This window comes from Choloepus didactylus, chromosome 6 (genome assembly GCF_015220235.1).
Source record: "Choloepus didactylus isolate mChoDid1 chromosome 6, mChoDid1.pri, whole genome shotgun sequence".
Taxonomy (NCBI): Eukaryota; Metazoa; Chordata; class Mammalia; order Pilosa; family Megalonychidae; genus Choloepus; species Choloepus didactylus.
Genome location: NC_051312.1, coordinates 947,270 through 971,722, shown reverse-complemented (window position 1 = coordinate 971,722; position 24,453 = coordinate 947,270). Strand labels below are relative to the sequence as shown.

The window sequence follows — 24,453 nt, the reverse complement described above, 5'->3', positions numbered from 1 at the left end:
CCCAGCTGCCCGGCTGGGCCCGTGGGCGGCCCCCGGGGGTCGACTGTGCAGTCTCACTGCCCGCTGTGGGGGCCCCAAAGGGGAGGCCGACCCCGGCCGGGACACCAAGCTGCGACCCTCTGCAGCCCCCGGGCCTCGGAGCCCGCGTTGTCGCGGGGAACCGGGGACGCGGCTCGCAGGGTAGGACGCGGAGCGCAGGACCCACCCGGCCCCGACCCGGCCCCGACCCGGCCCTGGGCGGAGAGAGAGGGGCGCCGCCGGGGGGAGGAGCCGCGCATGCGCCCAGAGCCGCCCAAGCCCCGCCCCCAGGCCGCCGCGCCGCGTGCTGCGCCCTTCCGGCCCCGCCCCGCGGCCCCGCCTGACCCGCGCCCCGCGCCCATGGCGGCCGAGCGCCTCCCGAGCCGACCCGCCTGCCTGCTCGTGGCCAGCGGCGCCCCCGAAGGTGAGCCTGGGGCCGAGGGGCGCTGGCCGGGGGGTCCCGGCGCCCTGATGGGAGCTGCCCCTCCCGGCCGCCGGGTTCGCCGGGCGAGGGCAGGGGGCGGGGGCCGCGGGGCCCAGGCGCTCGGGGCGCCTCTTCCGGGGTGTCCGTTCCGGACCCTGGGGGCTCCCGAGGCGGAGGCGGCGTCTGGGCCTTTGCGCCCGGGTCGAGCGCTTGTTCTGGGTGCGGGGGGAGCCGGCGCGGAGAAGAGCCCCCCAGGAGCCCGGGAGGCGGGAGACCCCGAGAGGCCGTCGGTTCTGGGGGCTGCCCTGGCACGACGCGGGGCCGGGCCGGGCGGGCGGGGGCCGGGAGGGGGCCGGGCCCGGGGACGCAAACGGAGCGGGAGCGCCTGGTCTCCAAGTCGGCTGAGCCCGAGCTCTGAGGTTTTGCTGCAGAACGTGAAGAAAGTCGTCTTGGGGAATCGGATGACACGTTATTACCTCGTCTGGGGGACGCAGCCAGTGCCAGCCCCCGTCCCTTAGTGCAGAGCTGCAGGTGGTCGTCCACCGCCCTCCCCAGGCATCTGCTGTGAGCAGGGGTTCAGGCCATCAGCCCAGTGTTTGGGGGCCTGGCCTGCACCACGTGTGGGGTCAGCGGCTCTCAGGGAAATGGGGGTACAGGGAGGCTTCCTGGAGGAGAAGGCCTGGCGTCTTGGGGCTGGGGCCAGCATGGAGGGTGCAGAAGGTGCTGCTTCTCCAGTGCCGGGTTCCCTGGGCCTCCAAGCAGGAGTGGGGGGTACGCAGGCAGGAAGCTGGGGGCCGTGGGCCTGAGTACGTGGGTCATGAGCCGAGCTGACCCTGGCCTGGTGAGAGGGCGCCAGCGGGCAGGGTGGGCGATGCACACGGGCGGCACACGGGCGGAGTGCTGGCCTGGGGCTCCTGCCCCATGACCTCCCTGGGTGCCCACCCGAGGCTCGCAGCAGCCCTGAGGGAGGGGCCGCACAGGGGGTGTCTGCTGGGACCTGGGGGCCCTTGGGCTGCTCAGGTGCAGGTGAGGGAAGGTCAGCCCACATGTCACAGCCAGCTGAGCCCTGGTGGCCACCATGCGGGTGGTGCCCCTGAATTCATGGAGGGGTGGGGTAGGAACCTGGGTGGTGGTCCTTCCCCCGCGGCACGGGGCATTTGAGGCTGTGAGCAGCCACAGAGAGTGGTTGGTAGGGTTTCCTGTACACTAGGGGCCCCCCAACCTCGCCACGCCATGCCGGCCCCAGGGCAGCCCTGCCCCTCCATGCTGGCGTCTGGGCAGCCTCTTGTCTGCGGGGGCCCCAGGGGGTCGAGGCGCTGGGCTGGCGCCCACGGGATGCTCTGTCGTGCAGGTGTCTCCGCGCAGTCCTTCTCGCAGTGCTTCACGCTGGCCGGGGCCACCTTCAACCTGCAGGTGGTCACCCCTGGGGTAAGGCCCCCTGAGTGCAGGGCCCTGCTCTCCAGCACCTGAGGCTTGGGGCGAGGGATGGGGCTCAGCCGGGCAGCTCCCTCGTTCCTCAGGCCCCCGCGGTGTAGGAAGTGCGTCTCAGAGCCTCACCTCCTGGTGGGGGTCCCGGGGCTGCTGGGTGAGGTCACTGCAGTGTCGCAGGCCGCGGTCTCCAAGGGGGGGGTGTTGCTGCCACCTTCCCGGGGAGAGTCTGCGGACCAGGGAGGGTGGGGCAAGGTGGGGCTCCTCCTGTGCTGACCCCGGCGTCCGGCCCCTGCACCCCCAGGGGAAGGCCATGGACTTCGTGGACGTGAACGAGAGCAACGCGCGCTGGGTCCAGGACTTCCGCCTCAAGTCCTACGCCAGCCCCGCCCGGCTCGAGTCCATTGACGGTGAGCCCACCCGGTCCTGGGGCTGGGCCACCACCTGCCTGTGCATACCCTGAGGGGCAGGGCTGGGCGGGGGCTGCATGGAGACGCGGAAGCCGGGGGCCTCCCGCAGGCAGGGGTGACAGGTGTCAGGGGCCGGGAGGAGCCGGGCTGCTCCCACGGACGGGCTCCCCGGGACAGAGCCCCCTGGCTGGTTGCCCTGAGGCGGCCGCGGCAGCTGTGATGGACACAGGGCCCCTCCCCAGGTGCCCGGTACCACGCCCTCCTGGTGCCCAGCTGCCCTGGGGCCCTGGCCGACTTGGCCAGCAGCGGCTCCCTGGCCCGCATCCTGCAGCACTTCCACGCCGAGAGCAGTAAGCAGGTGTCCCCAGGGACCTGGGGAGATCTGGGGTGTGGGCTCAGGCACCCGGGCCTTGGGGTGGGTGGTGGCTGTGGCGGGTGCAGATTCGAGCACTGAAAGCACCGGGTCCTGCACCATCCAGGCGTGTCCTTCTGTTGCCCCTTGGCCGTGACCCCTGTGGCCATGCCCCGTGCCCTGTCCCGGCCCTGCTGCTTCCCATGGAGGAGGCGCTGACCCCACGCCAGCCCAGCCCCCTGCAGCTGCCAGCGGCTTCCCGGCTTCGTTCTCATGGGAAGGTGCAGCCTCCGTGCCCAGCAGAGCTCGAGGCCATGCCATGGGCACCAGCCTGCACCCCGGCTCGGGTCGCTCACTGAGGGACGGCCCTCCCCCGACGTGGCCTCCACAGGCCCGGGTGCCCCCACCCCACCCGTGCCACAGGCTTTTGCTCACTGCAGCCCTTGGGGGAGTACGTCCCCGGGGAGCCTTCGCTTCAGCCCAGCCCCTCGTGGTGGATGGATGACGTCTGTTTAGTTCGGGGCCCGGGGCCATCCCTGTGTGTCCCTGGAGCCCAGAGAGCCTGTGTGACATTTACTGTGTGCACTTCTCAGCCACCAAAGCCTGGTCCTGCAGCCACAGTTGGGCATTTCCCGGGACCTGCCCAGGCTGGGTGGGCCGTGGGGAGGGGGTGGGGGCCGCACACCTGCTGCTGGGGGACGTGTTCTCATGGCGTGGGGCGTGCGCTGACATCAGGGAGGCTGAGCCCTGCTGGCGGGGTGTGGGGGGTCGAGGGCCCTTCATGCTCTGTGTGGGTGGGGGTGTGGGGGGGGTCCGGCCCTCAGCCCACCCTCCCGTGCCGCCCTCAGAGCCCATCTGTGCCATCGGCCACGGTGTCGCTGCGCTCTGCTGTGCCACCGGCGAGGACGGCTCCTGGGTGTTTCGTGGCTACAGCCTGACGGGGGTGAGTGCCACACCTGGGGGGGATGGGGTGGGGGGTGGCACCGTTCTCTCCCACCCATCTTCCCCTCTGAAGTGCGTCCCGCAGGATTGGGGCTCAGGTGGGGTGGGCTGGGCTGCAGTGCCCTGTGGGGAGCCTGCAGGGGGCCGCGGCCCTGCTGGACACCCCCAGCATGGGCACTGTCAGCCCATGTCCCTGAGCCCACTGTGGAGAGGAGGGCAGTAGCCAGCACAGGGCCTGGGAGGCAGGGGGGAGTCTGGGAAGGCTCAGAGTAGGGGCCCAGTGCAGGCAGCTGTGAGGGTCCTGGCTGGGAAACTGTGGGAGCCGAGGTGCTGGGGGTGGCACCCTCAGGGTTTGCTGGTGGGGTCTCTGGGGGGCATCAGGCTGCAGGGGCAGGTGGGGCGGGGCCTTCAGGGGTCGCATGTGGGGTCAGGATGTGGAAGGGGTGGGAGTAGCGGGATGGGCTGCTGGGACGGAGGACGGCCCAGGACGCTCCCACCTCTGGAGGATGCCCAGAAAGAGGCACGGGGTGGGGGGCACCCAGCCTGTGGGAGGGCAGAGCTGGCTGTGGGGGCTGGACCGGGTGCCTGGTGGGGCAAGGGTGAGAGCCGGCCGGAGGGTGCGGGAGAGGACCCAGGAAGGGGGTTGGGGCAGGGGATGGGGAGCCTCTGAGGCCCCCCAAGGGCCTCAGCTTCCTTGACCAGGACCCCCAGGGCCGTCCACATGGGGGCATTGCTGGGGCCTGGGACGGGCTCCGTGTTTGTGCAGTTGCCGCCCCCCAGGGTGCCCTCCTTTGCGACCTCCGACCTTGCTGTCTTATGACTTACTGCTGACCAGCGGGGGTGCCCAGTCCCTGGTCGCTGGCCTGTCGTTTTTCTGGCTGCCCCTGTGCCCTGATGCCGCGGGTTGGCGGGGCCAGTGCCTCCACCGTGGCCTGTCCCTGACGCCCCCCCCCTTGGGTTTGGACCTGCTGACCCGGGATGGGGTCTGCCCGTGGTGGGGGCTGGGGTGGGATCGGCAGGGCCAGCCTGTGTCCCCCTCCGCAGCCCTCCGTGTACGAGCTGGTCCGGGCCCCCGGCTTCGCCCGCCTGCCCCTGGTCGTGGAGGACTTCGTCAAGGACGCGGGCGCCAGCTTCAGCGGTGAGCCCCGGGCCGCGAAGCCGGGAGCCAGCCCTTGCGGGCCACGGAGGGCGGGGTCTGGGGCGCCCGTGCGGGTCCCGGAAGGCGGGAGTGGGGCTCTGGGGCCGTGGGGGGTGGGCGCGGCTGAGGCCTGGCCCCTGGTCCCGCAGCCAGCGTCCCCGGCGCGGTGCACGTGGTCCTGGACCGCCACCTGGTCACCGGCCAGAACGCCAGCTCCACGGGCCCCGCGGTGCAGAACCTGCTCTTCCTCTGCGGCGGCAGGTGGGCGGGGCCGGGCCGGAGGGGGGCGGGGCGGGGGGGGGTGCTGGGGAGCGGCGGGACGCCGGGCTGAGCCTGGAGCGAGTGTCTGTCCCGCAGGAAATGAGGCCTGGAGCCCTGGAACCTTGACCAGGCCCTGGTGTCCACAGAGGCCCCAGACGCCGGACCGTCGACCTCCCTCCAGCTGGTGGGGCTTGAGACAGCCGGAGGGTGACCTGGGGAATTGCTGGAGCCCCTGCGCTGCCTGAGGGGATGTCAGCCAGGGAGGGGCCGAGCCCTGTCCCCCCTTCCTCCTGCCGAGGAGGCAGGGGTCACCGGGTGGGCCTGGAGCCTCCTGAGTAGCCTCATGTCGGGGGCAGCCAGCAGGACCTGTGCTTGGGGGAGGGGTGCCGGTTCACAGTGGGGAGTGGGGGGGTCAGCCTTGAGGGGAAGGCACAGCTGGCTGGCACTTGCTACCCGCTTCCTCTCCGTTGATGGTGACAGGCAGTTTTCAGGGGCCACCCCAGGCCCCAAACCAGCTGCCATGGCTGCACCCTCCCAGGATCTGGCAACTGGGAAGATGCCAAGGAAATCTCTTCATTCTGGCTCAGTGTATGGTTTCATGGTGTGAGGGGACCCCAGGGTGGGCACACTTGAACCCCACTTCCCTCTCAGCATTAAACATGAAATTCTCTGCAAGATGGCACAGCTCACCTGGCTCTGGGCTGCATGGGGTGAAGACAGACGCAGGGTCCACGGTGGAGAGGACAAGCCCCTGCACCCTCAGGGTGGGATGGGGCTGGTGTGGCGAGTATGGGTTGTTGCTGGGGGTCGTCCCAGCTCAGAGGGGGCGGCTGTCAGACTCTTGGGGTCTGGGCTGTCTCCCTCCCACCCCCCACTACCTCCTGCTTTGTTCCTGCACCTTCCCAAGCCCTCCTCACCTTGGCCTGGCTTTCCCTGGAAGCTGGGGCCCCTCGGCAATAAAACCGGAAGGAAGTGAGGTGTCCCACCCCCTGGCAGGACTCTTCTCTCAGCCTGCGTTTCTTGGCCGCCAGGGGGTGGAATGGCTCCATCCCCTCTGGGGTCCCTCTTGCTGCTGCCACATTCCAGGGGCCCTTGGCCAGCCCCCCAGCCTGCTGTCACTCTGCCTGGCGGTGTGTCCACGAGTCTGTTTTCTGAGAGTGGGTCTTGAGACCTGCATGAAGAGCTGCTGCCCTGGCCGAGCACTTCTGACCTGCAGGGGCTGCGTCATGTTATCCCATCACATGGAGGGTTGGGGGGGCATGGGCAGGGCCTGGGGGGGCTCCTGAGGGTCGGCAGGGCCCGTGGTGGGGGCTGTGCCTGAGGTGGGGGCTACACAGACACGGAGTGAATGATGGCAGCATCCAGGCCACAGCCCCAAGGTGGTTGCAATCCCGGCAGCCGCCCGCTGCGGGGGGACACAATGTGGCCGACATGCAGCAGGTTTGGTGACAAACAGAATAAAGCATTGATCCACCGCGTGGGTGAACCTTGAAAACACTACTGAGCAAAAGCTGGGTGTGGAAGGCCATGCACCGAGCCACTTCATTGATGTGAAACATCCCGAGGCAGGAAGGGACCAGCGGGTGCCAGGGGCGAGGATGGAGACGATGGGACGGTGGGCAAGGACTGGGGACGTGGAGCTGCACCTGAGACTGGAGGTGGCCCGCTGGCCCTGTCCCCAAGCATGCACAGTCACCCCGGTGGCCAGGCCGGGGCTGTGGCTGTGCCAGCCTGAGCACATGGGGCATCCCAGGCCGGGGGGGGGGGACTGCCTGTATCCCAGGTGGGGTTGGAAAAGGAGCTGGTGCAGTCCCCAGCCTAGGGGGGAGCCCCCCAGCCTGACAACCGGCCCCACTGCTCCATGCCCCCTGGGAGCCCCAGAGCGCTCCCTGGACCCACAGGGCTTTTCAACACTGTCCCCCAAGCCCGGCCCCACCCTTGGACCCGAGGTGGCTGTAACCCTAACCTGGACCCTCTTTGTCTTCCTTGGGGGCTTGTGGTCCCAGATCCTGCTCCCAGGTGGGCTGCTTGGGGCTCACCCACCCCTATCAAGCCGTGCCACCGGCCCTAGCCCCTGTGCCCCCCCTCCCTGCCGGCCATTGGCAGCACAGCAGCATTGAAATGCTGCTTGACCCTGTACCTGACGTGGCCACGCTCAGGCCCCCGACTCTGGGCTGGTCGGGACTGATCGTGCCAGGCCGTGATGTGCCCACCCACAGGACTGGCACCACCTGGGGCCTGCCAGGGAGGGTCACATGGCCCCAGGGTCCAGCTGCCCCCCAGCCTCCACCTCACATGGGGAGAGCTACCCCCGGCACAAGGGGGTGGCGTGTCCCACTGCCCACCTCCACTCTGCCCCAGGGGCCTGGCAGGCTGTGGGGGCTTGTGATCCCCGTTCTTCAGCTATTGCCTAAGAGCTGAGCAGGGACAGCAAATTGAAACGTAGCCCAGGAAAGTGCTTTAATGTGTTAGGCAAAATTTTACATAAAAATCAGAAATCTGTGATCTGTTCCTCTTCCGATTGGTACAAAATGCAGGGTTCACTGTGAAGCAAGGGTGGCCAGACCCGACCGGGGGCACGGTGCCCATGGCGCTACTTCCCGTTCTCGGCGCTGAACATCCGCTCCTGGAAGCAGACCCCGCGTGGGCCGAGCGGCCGGGCACGCCCCCAGCCCCCAGCCCGCTTCCGCACGCCCTCGACCCCGGGCCACGCGCAGGGTCCCGCACCGGCCCCGCCGGCCGCACACCCACCTCCAGCATCCGCTCCAGCTTCACGGCGTCCGCGGCGAACTTGCGGATCCCGTCCGAGAGCTTCTCCACGGCCATCTGGTCCTCGTTGTGCAGCCAGCGGAAGGCCTTCTCGTCCAGGTGCACCCTCTCCAGGTCGCTGGCCTGGGCTGGGGACAGACCCGGGCCTCAGCCGCCTGCGGGCCCTGACCCCGCCCGCGCCGCCCCCGCGCACTCACCCGCCTTGGCCGAGAGCGCCGGGGAGAGACTGGAGCCGTCCCTGAGGAGCTCCCCGAGGAGCTTGGGCGCGATGGTGAGGAAGTCACAGCCGGCCAGCGCCTTGATCTCACCCGTGTTGCGGAATGAGGCACCCATGACGATGGTCTTGTAGCCGAACTTCTTGTAGTAGTTGTAGATTTTGGTGACGCTCTTCACCCCTGGGAAGAGACCACAGTGTCCCCAGGACGCCCTGCACCCCACTGTGCCCAGCACCCCAGGTTCTGCCTCTGTGGGGCCCCATCGGCCTCGAGAGCGGGCTCACCGGGGTCCTCCAGGGGCTCATACACCTTCTTGTCGGTGTTTGCCACGTGCCAGTCCAGGATGCGCCCCACGAAGGGGGAGATGAGCGTCACGCCCGCCTCGGCGCAGGCCACGGCCTGGGCGAAGGAGAAGAGCAGCGTCATGTTGCAGTGGATGCCGTGCTGCTCCTCGAGCTCCCTGCGGGAACGGGAAGGGGCCATGAGCAGGGATCAGGGCTGCAGGGCTGCAAGTGGGGGGGACAGGTGCACCCCTGGAGAGAGGTCAGGGCGTTTTAACAGGACAGTGTTCATGATTTATTAACTGAAGAGGCAGCGACGTGATCATGATGTTTGTTTAAACGTGGAGGAAACACTGAGCTCTCTGTGAATAGAGGGCCAGGGGGACAGGGGGCTAGAATTCTCTTCACCAAAACCCCCAGGGACAGGGAAAGAGCTGTGTCTTATGTGTGACGGCCTGGGCACTGAGTGGGGACCTGGACCCTGTGCCCTCCGCCCCACCTGCTGCTGGCCCTCATCCTCCCAGGGCCGCTGCACAGGGACCCTGTGGCCCCCGGCCTCCCCACCCCCGAGGCTGCTCGCTGGGGGCTGCACGGCCACCCCCAGCAGGGGTCCTGAGCCCCCACCCAGTCCAGCTCAGGGACTGATCCCTGAGCAAAAGGCGAGGCTACTGCCCATCTGGAGGCCATGGGGGAAGGATGGGGTGCAAACTGGGTGCCCTGCTGCAGTCACCACGGGGATAGCAGGGGACAGGCTGGCTGGTCCTCCAAGGGGCAGGACCACTCCTGCATCCCCAGCAGCTCCTTCGCCACAGCCGAGGGTGGGCTGAGGGTCCACCAGCTGTGATGAGGGACAAAGCACGGACACGGGCTGCAGTGCAGAGGGACCATGACAGTGTCACCCCAAGGCCACGCCCTGCGTGATGCCACCTGTGTGGAAAGGGCCAGGGGCTGGGGGTGGGGAACGACTGCTAAGGGCACAGGTTTCCTTTTGGGGGTGCTGGAATGCCGTGCAACAGACTGTGCCGACGGTTTCGGGACTCACTGCCTGGAGAACGCTGGGCCACGTGCTCAAAGGGCTGATTTTACGGTGTGGATCACACCTCGGAGGGAGCAGGGCCGTGTGCCGCGGTCCTGCTGCTTCCCGTGAGAACATCTGGGGTTTTACTTTGTATTTTTTTTTGTTTTCACACTGGACCTATATTTTGTATAAAAATAACTTTCTGCGCCTGAAATTTATGTACATACTGACAAGGATGAGGACTGAGAGATAGACAAAACCTGCTGGTGCTTCACCTGAGGATGCCCCTCTCCTGGGGGAGGCAGCGAGACGGCACGTGGGGGACGCCTGCCGGGTGCAGAGGGGCCCACTCACCACCCGCCCCCTCCTCCAGCGTGCGCCCTTCACGATGTCTGGGCTCACCCTGCCCTGGTAGTGGAGGGAGGGTCTCCAACTTACTTCCCAGCCTGGATCCCTTCCCACGTGGACGACAGCTTTATAAGGATTCGGTCCTTGCTGATGCCAGCCTCTTTGTAGAGCTCGATGAGGCGTCGGGCCCGTGCCACCATCCCGTCCTTGTCAAAGGAGAGCCTGGCCAGGGGAAAGGGGACACCTGCACAAGCCCACTCAGGACACCACCAAGGGACCCAAAGCCCACCCAGCCGCTGCCTCGCTCTGCTGTGCGCAGGGTCTCCACGTGCCCTTCGCCCGCAGGCCTCCCGCACACACCGGGTGCGATGGGAAGGGTGGGGCCTGTTCTCGAGGCAGGCCCTCCTCGATAGGACTGGGGAGGAGGCTCACCCCAAGGCATCCCGTGGTGGGGGTCCCTGGGGAAGGCCGCAGCTGTGCAGGGGGCCCCTGAAGCCCCAGCCCTACCACCCGTCCCCAAGCCGCCCGCCCAGTACCGGGCATCAACTTCTGTGGACACACGCCCAGGGATTTTCTTTAGTATTTCTGCTCCAAATAACACGTAAAGTTTATCAATAGCATTCTTAATCTGTTCCTCTTGTGGTCTGAAATTCAAGGGAGGAAAAAAAAAGATGTAAGTGCACACAATTCTACAAATTCTTTATGTCTTCGTCAGTTTCTTTCCTTCTACCTTTGGCATTTCCAAAAAATGACCTGGCCTTTTTCATCACCATGTGGAACGAGACCCTCCAGGGCTGTCCCCCAGAGAAGCAACAGCAGGAAGAAACACCTTCCTCAAAGCTCCAGAAAACAATGCAAGGACTGCAGGGCGGGCAACGATCAAGAGGAAGGCAACTTTTGCTTCCTGGAGTAATGAAGATATTCTAAAATCAACTGTGGTGGTAAATGCACAACTGTGTGACAATATCATGAGCCGCTGGTTGTACACTTTGGATGGACTATATGGTGTGTGAATTATCTCAGTAAAATTGCATTTTTAAAAAATGGTAGGATCTTAAATTCAGCAAAGCTGCAGGTAGAAGGTAAACAAGCAGAGAAGTCAATTAGATTTCTATAAACCAATAATAAACAATCAGATTAAGAAATCAAGAAAATAATTCCATTTAAATAATATCTAAAAGAAAATACCTAGGTGTGCCTGTTTGGATGTATTATGTCCTTCAAAATGACATGTTCTTTGATGCGATCTTGTGGGGGCAGATGTATTTAGTCTTGATTAGGCTGGAATATTTAGAGTAGGCTATTTCCATGGAGATGTGACCCACCTGACTGTAGGAAATGACCTTGATTAATTATGTCCATGGAGGTGTGGCTCCGCCCATTCAGGGTGGGTCTTAATTAAATCACTGGAGCCCTATAAGAGCCCAGACAGAAGGAGCTCTGTGCTGCAGCCAAGAGAGAGAGATATGTTGAAGATGGCCATTGAAAGTAGACTTTTGCTACTCCAGAGTTTGTCTGGGAGAAACTAAGAGAACACCCACAGACGCCTAGAGAGAAACGCCCTGGGAGAAAGGCATTTTGAAACACAACCTGGGAGCAAAGGAAGAAGACACCAGCCACGTGCCTTCCCAGACAACAGAGATGTTCCAGACGTCATTGGCCATTCTTCTGTGAAGGTGCCCTGTTGCTGACGCCTTAGCTTGGACACTTTTATTGCCTTAAGACTGTAACTTTGTAACCAAATAAACCCCCCTTTATAACAGCCAATCCATTTCTGGTGTTTTGCATAAAGCAGCTTTAGCAAACCAGAACACTAGAAATAAATGTAATCAAGGAGATAAAAGACCGGTATATTGAAAACTAAAAAAAAATTGCTGAAAGAAATTAAACAATACCTAAAAAAAAAAAATGTAAAGATATCCCATGTTCATGGATTGGAAGACTAAATATTGTTAAGATGTCAGTACTGTCTAAGTGAAAATCAAATTCAATGCAATCCCTATCCTTTCTTGCAGGAGGAGTACAAAAGCTGGTCCTCAAATTCATGTGGAACTGCAAGGAACCCTGAACAGCCAAAGCAACGCTGAAGAAGACAGACAGAGCAGGACTCACACTTCCGGGTTAAAAAACTCACTACAAAGCTACAGTAATGAAAAGGGCATGTTCCTTGTTACGGACGGACACACAGACCAATGGACTAGAACTGAGCGTCCAGAGTTACGCCCACACATCTCTGGCCAGTGGATTTTCAATGAGGCTCCCAAGCCCACTCAGTGGGGAAAGAACAGTCTTTCCCACCAGGGGTCCCGGGAGAACTGGGAATCCACAGACAAAGGAGGCAGAGCCCAACCTCACACCACATACCAACTTATTTCAAAACAGATCCACAACCTAAATATAAAAGCTAATACTATAAAACTCTTACAGGAGAACACAGGGCCGTGGATGCCCAGAACATCCTCTCTGCATCTACCAGCACTGCCAAGGCAGTGGCAAGGCCATCCCGGAGCTGAATGGGAAGCCCGCTGGCCTGGCCTTCTGCGTCCCCACCCCCAATGTCTCCGTCGTGGGCCTGACCTGCTGTGCCAGTTTGAATATATTGTGTCCTCCAAATGCCATTATCTTTGATGTAATCTTGTGTGGGCAGACCTTATCAGTGTTGATTAGATTGTAATTCTTTGAGTGTTTCTGTGGAGATGCGCCCCACTCACTTGTGGGTGATGAGTCTAACTGGATAATTTCCATGGAGTGTTGGCCAGCCCATTGGGTAGGCCTTGATCAGTGGAGCCATATATATGAGCTGACAGGCAGAGGGAACTCAGTGCAGCTATGAGTGACGTTTTGAAGAGGAGCTACAGCCAAGAGGGACATTTTGAAGAAAGCACAGGAGCTGCAGATGAGAGATATTTTGAAGACGGCCATTGGAAGCAGACTCTTGCTCCAGAGGAGCTAGGAGAGGACAAATATCCCAAGTGCAACTAAGAGTAACATTTTTGAGGAACTGCAGCCTAGAGAGGAACATCCTGGGAGAAAGCCATTTTGAAACTAGAACTTTGGAGCAGACGCCAGCCACGTGCCTTCCCAGCTAACAGAGGTTTTCCGGACACCATTGGCCATCCTCCAGTGAAGGTACCCGATTACTGATGTGTTACCTTGGACACTTTATGGCCTTAAGACTGTAACTGTGTAACCAAATATACCCCCATTTATAAAAGCCAATCCATCTCTGGTGTTTTGCATTTCAGCAGCGTTAGCAAACTAGAACACCTGCCAATTGGAGAGAGCAGCCAAATACGAAGACTTCAAGAAGGTGGTGCAGCAGGTGCCAGAGGCCCCCTAAAGGGCATCCTGGGTGACACTGAAGGCCAGGTAGTCTCAGTGACTAACAGTGACACCCACTCTTCCACCCCTGGTGCGGGGGCTGGTGTTGCCCTCAACAGCCACTTCATCAAGGTCACTTCCTGGTATGACAGTGAACTCAGCTCCAGCAACAGGGTGGTGGACCTTCTGGTCCACACGGCCTCCGAGGAGGCAGAGCCCCTGGACCACCAGCCCCAGTGACTGCACGAGAGGGAAAGAGAAGCCATCAGCTGCTGTGTGCCCCAGCCCCACCGCCATCCCCAACACTGAGCCTCGGCCGTCCCCCACAGCTTCCTTCCCAGACCCCGAAGAGGGGAGGGGCTGAGCGCCCGGGCTCGTCACGCACCACCAACAAAGTGCACTGTACCCAGCCACACAGAAAAATTGCACTGCACATCCAGGGCAAGAAACAGGTGCACAAGACCCAAGAAGATGTGAGCAAACACGGGCTGCGTGAGAAGTCCACGGTGAGCTGGACCTGATGTTAACGAAGAGCCTTAACACAAACCAATCAACAGTAAAACCACGGGCCAGAGAGGATGCCTACTTTCAGAGCTGGCACATCGAAATAATCAATGCCCAGACACTGGCAAAAAATTACAAGCCATACTATACTGAGAAAGAGGAAGATATGGCTCAGCCAAGGGAACAAACTTCAACTTAAGAGGAAATGCAGACTTTGGAACAACTAATCAAAGAAGTTCAAACAAATCTCTTAAATCACTTCAACTAGATGAAGGAAAATACGAATAGAGAACAAAAGCTATTAAGAAGACAATGTGTAAACAAAAAGAATTATAAAGTTAAAAAAAAAACACAAATTATGAGGATGAAAAACACAATAGTGGAGATTAAAAATACACTAGAGGCATACAACGGCAGATGTGAACAGGGAGAAGGAAAAATCCACAAACTAAAAAACAGGGCAGTCAAAATCAGAGTCAGAAGAAAAGTCAGAGGAAAGACTAGGAAAAATTGAGCAGTCTCTCATTTGAGTGACAGCACAAAGCACACAAACATTTGTGTCATGGATGTCCCAGAAGGAGAAAGGAATGGAAAAGGGGCAGAAAGAATATGTGAGGAAATAATGGCCAAAAAATTCACAACTCTTCCAAAAGACGCAAATGTACACGTCCAAGAAACACATGTACTCCAAACAGAATGAAAACTAATGGACCCACTCCAAGACACACGCTAATCAGAATGTCAAATGCCGAAGATGAAGAGAGAATCCTGAAAGAAGCAAGAAAAGGGCGATTTATCACATACAAGGGGTCCTTGGTAAGACCAAGTGCCGATTTCTCATCAGAAACCGTGGAGGTGTGAAGGCAGTGGTCTGATATATTTAAGGTGCTGAAAGAGAAAAACTGCAGATGAAAATTCTTTATCTGGAAGCCTGTCCTTCAGAAACGAGGGAGAGTTTAAGACAGTCACAGATAAGCAGAAGCTGAGAGAGTTCGTGAACAAGAGACCTGCCCTATAAGAATTACTAAAGGAGTTCTGCAGGCCGAAAGGAAAAGACAAGGGAGGCCTGGAGTGTGTGAAGAAGCGAAGATCTTCAGTAAAGGTAACTAAAAGGGTCAACGCAAACCCCAGTAGTACTGCACCCTCAGTATACACCACTACTCTTTAATTCCTGTACAAGTCAGAATACAACAAACTGGAAAAAGTCATATTTCCTGATAACGGACACACAAAATATAAAGAGGTCACGTGAGTGCCCTTCATCTCGGGGAACGTACCTGGAAGTGTGACATGTTAGACGGGCATGACGTAGCGACCTACTCCCAAATGTTTAGAAGACAGACAGGCAGGCAGACAGGCAGACAGATGGTCGGATAGATGAATGATAGAAAGAATGATATAAAACATGTTGCAAAATACTAAGTAAATCTGGGTATCTGGGTGAGGGGTATTTTGGAATTTTATGTATTGTTTTTATATTATTTTTGCAACTTTCCTGTAAGTTTGAAGTTATTTCAAAATAAAAAACTGAAAAGCACGATGAGACACAACTTCACACCACTAGGATGGTTATTATTAGAAAACAAACCTGAAAATCCCAAGTGTTGGTGAAGATTCGGAGACACAGGAACCCTCACACACTGTCGGGGGGAACGTGAAGTGGTGCAGCCACCGTGGAAAACAGTTTGGCGGTTTGTCAAGAAGGTATAGATAGCACTAGCTCAGGACCTGGCAATTCCACTTGTAGGTAAATATACAAAAGAACTCAGAGCAGGGGCTCAAGCAGGTATTTGTACACCAATGTTTATCGTGGCATTATTCACGACAGCCCAACAGGGGAAGCGGCCCATGTGTCAACTGATGTTGGATGAACAAAATGTGATGTTGTCCATACAATGGAAAATTATGCAGAACAAAGTCCTGATCCAACCTACAACCTGGATGAACCTTGAGGACATCATGCTCAGCAAAGTCAGGCAGACAGGGACAGAGAGCTATTGCAGGATTCCACCTCCACGAAATAGCTAGAATATGCAGATCAGAGAAAAAGTAGAGTACAAGGTGCCAGGAATGGGGGGCAGGGGGACTAGGGAGTTAACGCTTAATAGGTGCAGGGTTTCTGTTTGGGGTGATGGGAAAGTTCTGGTAATGGATGGAGGTGATGGCGCAGCACTGTGAGGTTCATCTCACTGAACTGGATGCTTGGAAGCGGCTGAGATGGAAAATTTCACGTTGTGTTTCCACATAAAAGAGACCAAAGAGACAATGACAATTAAATGCGATACATGATCCTGCAGGGATGGAACACTGGAAGAGAAAGGGCCCAGAAGGACATTATGGGCCAAGTGAAAGGAATGGAATGTCGACGGTAGGCTTTATGTCCGTGTTCAATTTCTTGATCTTGACGGCCGTGCTTGAGGTGGCTACGTAAGTGACGTTGGTTACACTGCTCTTGGGAAACGTCCATGGCAGAATTAGGGGTTCAAGGAGCCCCAAGTTTATGGCCTACACTCTAGTGTTCAGAACATAGGTAAATAGGTGGATAGAATGATATGAGACTGGGACAAATGTTAAAGTGGATGAATTTGGCTATCTGGGTGGGGGTATACTGGAGCTTCCTGTATTGGTTTTGTATTATTATTATTTTTTTTTTTCTTAGAGAAATTGTGGAAAGTGAGTGGTTTTATATGATTTTTGCAACTGTTTTGCAAATTTGAAATTATTTAAAAATAAAAAAACTGAACAACAAACAAAAGATCTTCCCTGTCTCTTCGGAGTTGCCCGTGGGGTGAAGTGCGGTAGCCGCCCCAGAACGAGCCGCCATCTGGACCTCTTCTGCCCGAGTGGCCGCGAGAGCAGGAAGAGGGGCCAGATAAGATGGGGGGTGATCCCATAGCCTGGCCTGGCCCAGGTTGGAGCACCTCGCGCCTCCTCCACCAGGGAGCACCGGCTGGGAGCGCCGGCTGCACGGCCAGGACGGGAAAGGCCACCAGGCCAGGCGCCCACCCTGGACCCCAGGCCCTCACCGCCTCCCAGCTGAGAACTGTGAATCGGTGGGGACCCACACCACGGGGCAGGAGGGAACTGCTGGGGAGTGGTCACCGTTCCGCGGCTGGGCTGGCTGGTGTGCACTGGGGCGCGAGCCTGAAAGGGTGCCATTTGCTGCATGCAAATAAGACCTCATGAAAGTTGAGAAAGATGAACATCAAAAAGTGACCTTCTTTCCTTGATTGCAAGACTAATTTTAGCAAGCAAAAATTCAGCCTTAGTGGGCGAGTGCCCCGGAGGCTGGGCAAGCCCCTGGCCTGCCCCCGGAGGGCCTGCAGCCACTCACCCGCCCAGCTTCTTGCCGTAGGCCATGGCCTCCTCCACCAGGTCCTGGTAGGCGGGCATCTGAGCGGCAGCCAGGATCAGCGAGGGGTTTGTGGTGGCATCCTGGGGCTTGTACTCGTCGATGGCTGGGGAAGTAATTTTGGAAGTCAGTAAAAGTAGCTTGGTCCTATCCAGAAATCAATGAGTTCCAATGTCAACACTTTTAAACTAGAGACACGATCTTACTTTCCAAATCAGCATCCAACCGTATGTCATTCATTTTTCCTCTCCCATCACAAAAGTTTGGCAAAGAGAAGCAGCTATTTGCACAATGATAAAATGATGCAACTAAGAAGAAGAGGCCAGAGATCCAGCCCAACCCTGCAGTAACTGACTCAACACCCTGGGAGTGAAGTGCTGGAGCAGCCGGGCACAGCTGCCTGCACCAGAGAGATGCCCTGGGAGCCAGGCCATCGAGTGAGGCGCGGGCTGCATAAAAGGAAAACAGCCTGCGGCAGGCCTCCCCTGCACCACAGTTCCCCTTTTTAAAACTGGCTATGAATTCAAAGAAAGCTCCAGGGCTTCCCCGACCCAAAAGGTGCCCGGGCGTGAGGTGCAGAGAAATGACAACATACCTCCCCAATTGCCCGTGATGCAATGTGCTGCATTCTGGGAGGATTAGCTAGCTGGTGCAGATGTTTATTTCACAGATCAGTATTTTCAAAGTCTGCTTTCATGACACAATAATAGCAGTGGAAAATGGATGCGTGGTTGCTGGGGGCAGGGAAAGGGTGGGGGCCCAGCATGGGGGGCCCTCTGCAGGGCGGTGGTTCTTTTTTTTAAATTCATTTTATTGAGATATATTCACATACCACGCAGTCATAGAAAACAAATCGTACATTTGAATGTTCACAGTACCATTACATAGTTGTACATTCATTACCAAAATCAATCCCTGACACCCTCATTACCACACACACAAAAATAACCAGAATAATAATTAAAGTGAAAAAGAGCAACTAAAGTAAAAAAGAACACTGGGCGCCCTTGTCTGTGGGCGGTGGTTCTTGACTCACTGGTGCTGGCTACACACATCCTTGCATTACCAAACTGCACAGGTCCCTGTGTGTGTGCATGGAGCACACAGGTCAAAAGCGGTGCAGAGGCAGCTCTGCAGCCCGTGACACGCCGTGGCCCTGTCAACCTCCTGGTTCCGACATCAAATCACAGCCCCATAAGAAGCAGCTACTGGGGAGGTGGCAGGAGGGGTCACGGCTCTGCATGCACTTTTTATACCTTTCTGGGACTCTATAATTATTTCTAGATAACAAATTAAAGAAAAGTGTGTTTGGCGGGGATGTCCTTACACAGGGGTGTGCATTTGTGGGAGCCCACGAGCTCTGCAATAAAAATAAATAACTTATCTTAATGTCACAGAATTGTTCATCTAAAAATGGCTGATACGATTCTTATGTTATGTGTATCTTACTGCAGTCAAAAAAAGAAAAAAAGAATTGAAAAAAAACACCAAACTGCACACTCTATGAGTGAATATATGGTATATGAATTACATCTTAATAAAGCTGTTTTAAAAATGGGTTTATTGTACCTTAAGAAAGTTGATTTTTAAAAATTGTGGTTTGGCCCTGGGGTCAACAGATGGGCACCCTTAGACTGAATGCAAAACTGGAGGAGAAGTTATTCTGGGAGAGGATCCCCAGCTCTTATTGTACTTTCAAAGAGGTTCCAGTTAAGAACTTTCACTGCACAAAATGGAGATCACAAAGTCAAATGCATTATTTAAATATACATAAATGCACGTGTTTATGATTACTTAATACTTATACATTATCTGTGTTTTTATAAAATTGATAATGTTCATTTAAAAATAAAAAGTATAAGCACTTGGGTTTAGACACTTCCGAAAAGATAAGAAGAAAAGCAAAGCATTCCCCGGCCCCTCGCGGAAGGCCTTAGGGGAATGCGGAACTTCCTACTGGCCCTGCTTGCGGGGTGCAGCGGCGCCCGGGCTGCCTAAGTGCCGGGAGCAGCGCGGCCGTGGGCCCCGTCGACTAAGACCGCAGGTTAGCAGCGCCGAGAAGGCAGCAAATGGGCAGGAACGTGTGCAGCCCCTTGTCGGGCACCCCCGGGGCCACCCCGCGAGGTCGGCTGCGGCGGGCGGGGCCAGGTCCCGGCGGCGCACGAAGCCGCGAGCCCCGCGCGAGCCCAGGGGGGCTGGGCCTTCTGTCGAAACCACCGAATGTGCTTACTCACCCGCCCAGACAAACGCGGCCTCCCCGCAGGGCTTCTCCAGCCACCGTGAGCAGGCACAGAGGGCGGGAAGCCCGGGCGGCGTCGCGGCCGCCGGCCCCCAGCCCCCCGCGGGGCCCGCACAGGCGCATCCGCTGACAGAAGGGCAGGGAACGGGCCTGCCGGACGCAGGGACACTCCCTCCCGCGGGCCCGGGGCGCAGGGGCTCCCGCGCGGGGCCGCACCTGCCGAGGCGGGACCGGACGGGCGGGCGAGGGCGGCTCCGAACCAGGCCCGCGATCCCCGGGACCCGCACCCAGGCGGCGGCACCGACCCTCGGCCGCGATGCGCGGGCGCCGCCTCACCCTGGAAGTCGCCGGTGTCGGCCACCACGGTGGTGAACTGCTTCAGCTGCTCCAGCGCCGACTCCATCCTCTGGCGCTTCACTGGGGAACCCGACATGGCGCGCGGCGGGCGGCGGGGAGCGGAGCGCGGCGGCCCACAGTGCACCGCGGCCCGCGCCCGAGCCGGCCAATCGGAGAGCGCCCCGGGCGAGGCCCCGCCCCGCGGGAGGCCCCGCCCCGAGGCGGGCCCGACGGGGCGTCCGTGGCGCTCCGGGCCGGGTGGGACGGCGGGGTCCCGGTGGTCCCTGGGGTGGCGGAGCCCGCAGCTTCTCCCTCAGGAATCCCGGGCACGACGCGGGGAGCGCGGGGACGTGGCGGCCGGCCTCGGCAGCCCCACTCCCGCATCCTCCTGCGCACGGCCCGCGGCGGCCGGGTCTGTCGGGTTGGGCGGCACCGCAGACCCAGCAGCACCGCGGCCGACCCAGCAGGGACCGCTTGCCGGGGTCAGGGGAAGCACGCGCGGCGAATTGCTCCAGGCCGAGGGCGCCGGGAAAACCCGGCGGTGGGGACCGAGGGGCGACGGGAGGCCCGGACTCCGGCTGTCTTCCCAGGGGCTGTTGGAGCTGCAGGCTGCTCCGAGGCCGGCCGGAGGGAGGCTTCCAAGGCAGGTTACCTTCAGCTCATCATTTAGGAGCCAAGAACCGGGATGTGGACGGGTGCCCCCCGCCTTGTCCTGGTAAACAAGGGGCGTCCCGGAGTCCGATCGGTCACATGGGGAGGCCGTTCTTTGCAGTGCTCCTCTTTCCAGCCACAAAGGATGGGGATTTCTTCACCTTCGCTGCTTTCCAGGCTCAGGGGCTCGGGTAAATTCACCGTGCTCGGTTCTGACGAGCAAAACCCGCAGCCAGCGGCGCCCGCACCCCCGACAGCGCAACAGGCCCTCGCCTGGCTGGACCGGGAGCTGCTGCGCCCACCCGCTCTCGCTGTGATGGGGCAGGGGGCGGGCAGTTGGGGTGGTCTGGAGTATGCGGCCTGCCGGTGTGGGCTGTGTTGTGGAGAAGGCTCCCCTTACCCGGTGGTCAGGGCCCTCCAAGGCTGCACATGGTGGCTGCAAGTTCATCCTCTCCTGCTGGGGTCCGGAGCCACCAGGACAGACGGGTGGTCCCCTCCTTGCTCTGGAATCGGGGCACATGCTTCTGGGAATCCGTCCCAAACGCACAGCCCTAAGATCAGGTGTCCTTTGGGCATGATGTACAGAGCCTAGCACAGAGAATTTTTTTTATGGGGTTGTGTGTCCTTTTATTATTGCTTTATAGGAATTCTTTATATATCCTGGATACTAGTCTTTTGTCAGATGTGTACCTATTGCAAAACTTTCCTCCCAGTCTGTAATTTGCCTTTCATTTTCCTAACAGCCTTTGATGCACAGAAGCTTTTCATTTGGGTGGAGTTCAGTTTATCACATTTTAATTTTATGATTCATACTTTTTGTATCTTCTCTTAGAAATATTTGCTTACTCCAAAGTGGTAAGTGTTCCCCTATGGTTTCTTCTAGAAAATTTTAGTTTTAGCTTTTATGTTAGGGCCTTTGATGCATCTCAGATTAATTTCTGTCTGGATTTTGAAGAGGTGGAGTGTCCTTTTTCCTCTGTGATTAGCCACTCATTCCAACTTTTGGTTGAACAGGCTTTTGCTGTCTTCGCTTTGTTGAAATGCAAAACCACCCTGGGGCGGCTCCCAGGGCCAGGAAGCTCAGGAGGGGCCGGCGGGCGGCTGGGGCTCCCAGGCCGCGCCCGGAGAGCTGGCCGACCCGGCCGGGGCAGAAGAGGGGTGCGCCCGGGGCCGGGACCCGGATTCCCGCCGACTCGCTGGAGCCTTCCACAGCTCTTTTTCTCCCTGCTTTGAACAAAGTGGCCGAGAAGCCCCTAAGCCCAGGCAGCCCCCCCGAATAGCGACGCGAGAGGGCGAGCGGGGGCACCGCAACTCAGGGCGCCCCGTCCCTCAGCGCGCTCGCGCCGCCCCGTCTCTGAAAACCTCAAGTCTGCGTGGCCGCCGCCGCCCCCGTGCCCGTGGGATCAGAAGGAGCGAGGCCCAGTCCCACGCGTGGCTCAGCCCCGTGGCCGGCAGGGGCGCGGAGACGGGGAGCAGCCGTACCTCCCCCTACCCCCTCCGCGGGGATCTCACGGCGTTTGTGCCTCAGGGAAGACAGGGCACCCCGAACCCAGAACTTGCATTTCCAAATAGGTTGTTTAAAAGCAGTTTTACTGAGATAAATTCACACACCCGTCCATCCAAAGTGTGCAGTCAGTCGTTCACAGCATCATCACATCCAAGTAGCTTTTTTTTTAATGCAACCAGAGACAGTAGCCTTGAGAGGCCAGCTATTTTTCTTAATTTATTTATTTGTAATTGTGGTAAAATGTACATAACATAAAAATCATTTTAACCAATTCAAGTGGACAATTCTTTGACATTAAGTACATTGATAAGACTGTGTACCTGCCACCACTATTTCCAGACTATTTTCATCATCCCCAACTAACATTCTCACTCATTTAGCCATAAATATCCACTCCCCCTGCCGCCACGCCTGGTCACCACTGTACTACTTTCTGTCTCTGAATTTGTTTATTTGAAGTATTTCATGTAAGAGAAATCTTACAACATTTGTCCTTTTGTGCTGGCTTATCTCACTCAGCCCCAGGTCTTTCTTCATGGTTCCTGCGTGTGGGCAGCACTGCACTTCCGCCTGCGGCTGCGTGATAGTGAGTTGTGTGGCTGGGCCGCATTTTGCTTATTCATCTGCTGATAGACACCTCAGTTGCTTCCACCTTTTGGCAATTGTGAAAATGCTGCGATGAACCTGGGTGTGCAAATATCTGTCCAAGTCCCTGCTTTCAATTCTTTTGGGTTTATACCTAAGAGTGGGATTGCCAAGTGTTTCGGTTTGCTAAAGCTTCTGGAATGCACTATACAGAAATGGGTTGGGTTTTACAAAGGAGAGTTATTAGTTTAAAATTTGCATCTCCAAGGTCATGAAAATGTCCAAATTAAGGCATTAAGAGGTAGATACCTTCTCTGAGGACAGGCCAGTGGCATCTGGGGTTCCTCTGTGACGTGGGAAGGCACATGGTGATGTCCGCTGGTCCTTCTCTCCTGAGTTCTGGTTTCAAAATGTCTGTCTCTCTCTCCCAAATGTCTCTGGATGTTTCTCTCTCTGCTTCTCTGAGCTCCCTGAGTTTCTGTGTTTTTTCCTCTCATAGGGGACTCCAGCAAGGGGATTAAGACTCACCTTGAATGGGCGGGTCACATCTCCATGGAAACAACCTAATCAAAAGGTCCCACCCAACAATAGGTCAGCCCCCCACAGGAATGGATTAAAAGAACATGTCTTTTGTGGGGTACACAACAGCTTCTGGACCCCCAAAAGACATGTTCTTTCCATATGCAAAATACATTCATTCTATCACAATATCACAAAAGCTTAAATCATTTCAGTAACAATATTAAATACAAAGTCTCATCATAATCAATTACAGGCGTGGATTGTCCTAAGGCAAAATTCTCCTCAAGACATGTGAAACCTAGAACAAGTAACCGGCTTCCAATATACAAAAGAGGGACAGTTGTAGGATAAACATTCCCATTGCTATAGGGAGAAATTGGAAGGAAAACGGGTCAAAGATCCGAACAGTTCCAAAAACCTGCAGGGCAAACTCCATTAGATTTCAAAGTCTGAGATTCATCTACAGAAAGATATTTTACCCTCAGGGCTTGAAAGAGCAGGAGTCCCACACTCTCCAAGGACTTATGCACAGCCCTGCTCTCTCCAAACGCTGGGGTGAGGGTCCAACATCTCCAAGCATTGGGGAGACCACCTTGTTCTCATCTCCACCCTCTTCAAGCATCAGGATGGCGCCTGGACTCTCTTCCATCTCCAGGGCACAACCCAACTCCTTCAGAACAGTGGGGTGATGGCCAGGCTCTCCCCGATCCCCAGGGATGTGCTCCCCCCTCTCTGAAGTCTGGGGTGGAGCACTCTGGGGCAGAAGGCCTGCCCTCTGCAAACTCGGGGGCAAACTCGCCCTCTCCACGTGCATGGGTGGGTCCACTCTCCTGGCCTGAGGTTTCTTTGCTCCGGACCTCTGTTTCCATGGTTTTGCCTTTGAAGTCATTTTTCCTTCAATGTGTCCCTTTTTGTTCCTTTTAGTCCAGACTGGCAGTGGTTCCATTTATACAGATCCCACAACAAATTTCTTGGTTTTGCATACAGCACACAAGGGTCTGCATGCGACAATAGGACTTTCTGCAAATCCTTTCTGGATAACTCCATTTCCAATCCTGACTCACACTGAAATGGCTGTCGGGTTCCGTGTTTCATTAAATCCTCTTGTGGGGCACTAGCCTCTGGGGCTTCAATTTTTGGAAGTCCAGAATTTTCCAGACCATAAATTTCTGGTTTCTCTGTACCCAAGAGTTCAGTTCTCAGCGTATCTCTTTCATCTCGCATTTTACTATAAGCTGCAAGGAGAAGCAGGCTGCATTTTTGACATTTAGTTTGGAGATCTCTTCAGCTAACTATCCCAGCTCGTCACTTTCAAATTCTGTCTTCCCTCTGACACCAGGACTCAATCTTGCCAAATTCTCTGCCACTTTAAAACAAGGGTCACCTTTCTTCCAGTTGGCAATGACATAGTCATCATTTCTGCTCAAGGCCTCATCAGAAGTATCTTTAGAGTCCATATTTCCACAAACAGTTTCTTCAAAGCAGTCCTAGGCCTTTCCTATCAAGCTCCTCACAATTCTTCCAGAAGTTTCCCTGTATCCATTTATAAAGCCATTCCAGCATTTTTGGTATTTGCAAATCATAGCAACCCACTTCTCTGGTATCAAAATCTGTTTTGGTTTTCTAAAGCTGCTGGAATGCAATATACCAGAAATATGTTGGCTTTTACAAAGGGTGTTTATTAGTTCACAAATTTACAGCTCTAAGGCTGTGAAAATGTCCATATTAAGGCACCAAGAGGTAGATACCTTCTCCAAGGTAGGGCTGATGGCATCCAGGGTTCCTCTGCCACAGGGGAAGGCACATGGTGATGTCTTCTGGTCCTTCTTCTC

The 24,453-nt window shown here is 57.3% G+C and overlaps 3 protein-coding genes across 4 annotated transcripts in view; 2 read left to right on the top strand and 1 right to left on the bottom strand.

The window, feature by feature from the left end:
* The first annotated feature begins 323 nt into the window (after window positions 1–323).
* On the top strand, window positions 324–5,213 carry GATD1 (glutamine amidotransferase like class 1 domain containing 1). The gene is made up of 8 exons (XM_037838713.1): window positions 324–442; window positions 1,794–1,870; window positions 2,175–2,280; window positions 2,523–2,630; window positions 3,481–3,575; window positions 4,619–4,712; window positions 4,862–4,973; window positions 5,070–5,213. Exons 1-8 carry the CDS (start codon window positions 379–381, stop codon window positions 5,074–5,076), a joined length of 663 nt encoding a protein of 220 aa, XP_037694641.1. The 5' UTR covers window positions 324–378; the 3' UTR covers window positions 5,077–5,213.
* Window positions 5,214–7,408: 2,195 nt separating this feature from the next.
* On the bottom strand, window positions 7,409–19,508 carry TALDO1 (transaldolase 1). 2 transcript variants are annotated; one of them, XM_037839597.1, is made up of 8 exons: window positions 19,357–19,508; window positions 16,764–16,887; window positions 10,141–10,248; window positions 9,695–9,826; window positions 8,242–8,417; window positions 7,940–8,137; window positions 7,725–7,870; window positions 7,409–7,599 (listed from the first exon to the last, which is right to left on the bottom strand). In XM_037839597.1, the coding sequence occupies exons 1-8, from the start codon at window positions 19,451–19,453 to the stop codon at window positions 7,567–7,569; spliced, it is 1,014 nt and encodes a 337-aa protein (XP_037695525.1). In that variant the 5' UTR covers window positions 19,454–19,508; the 3' UTR covers window positions 7,409–7,566. The 2 variants fall into 2 exon arrangements, with proteins under 2 accessions (XP_037695525.1, XP_037695524.1); XM_037839596.1 differs by having other exon boundaries at window positions 19,237–19,468.
* LOC119535916 (collagen alpha-1(I) chain-like) overlaps window positions 19,452–24,453 on the top strand; it is a 17,312-nt gene continuing 12,310 nt past the window's right edge. The window contains exons 1-3 of the mRNA XM_037838297.1: window positions 19,452–20,071; window positions 20,185–20,413; window positions 21,077–21,526. Coding sequence (XP_037694225.1) covers window positions 19,452–20,071; window positions 20,185–20,413; window positions 21,077–21,526 — 1,299 coding nt within the window. The remainder of the gene's footprint in view (window positions 20,072–20,184; window positions 20,414–21,076; window positions 21,527–24,453) is intronic.

Bases quoted from the DNA above. Each gene is read 5' to 3' on its own strand.
- TALDO1 (XM_037839596.1), bottom strand. From the start codon at position 19,453: ATGTCGGGTTCCCCAGTGAAGCGCCAGAGGATGGAGTCGGCGCTGGAG. The intron at 8,138-8,241 runs GTGAGCCCGCTC...GTCTCTTCCCAG, and splicing joins TGAGCCCCTGGAGGACCCCG to GGGTGAAGAGCGTCACCAAA. The intron at 7,871-7,939 runs GTGAGTGCGCGG...GTCTGTCCCCAG, and splicing joins GGCGCTCTCGGCCAAGGCGG to CCCAGGCCAGCGACCTGGAG.
- GATD1 (XM_037838713.1), top strand. From the start codon at position 379: ATGGCGGCCGAGCGCCTCCCGAGCCGACCCGCCTGCCTGCTCGTGGCC. The intron at 2,631-3,480 runs GTAAGCAGGTGT...TGCCGCCCTCAG, and splicing joins GCACTTCCACGCCGAGAGCA to AGCCCATCTGTGCCATCGGC. The intron at 4,713-4,861 runs GTGAGCCCCGGG...CTGGTCCCGCAG, and splicing joins CGCGGGCGCCAGCTTCAGCG to CCAGCGTCCCCGGCGCGGTG.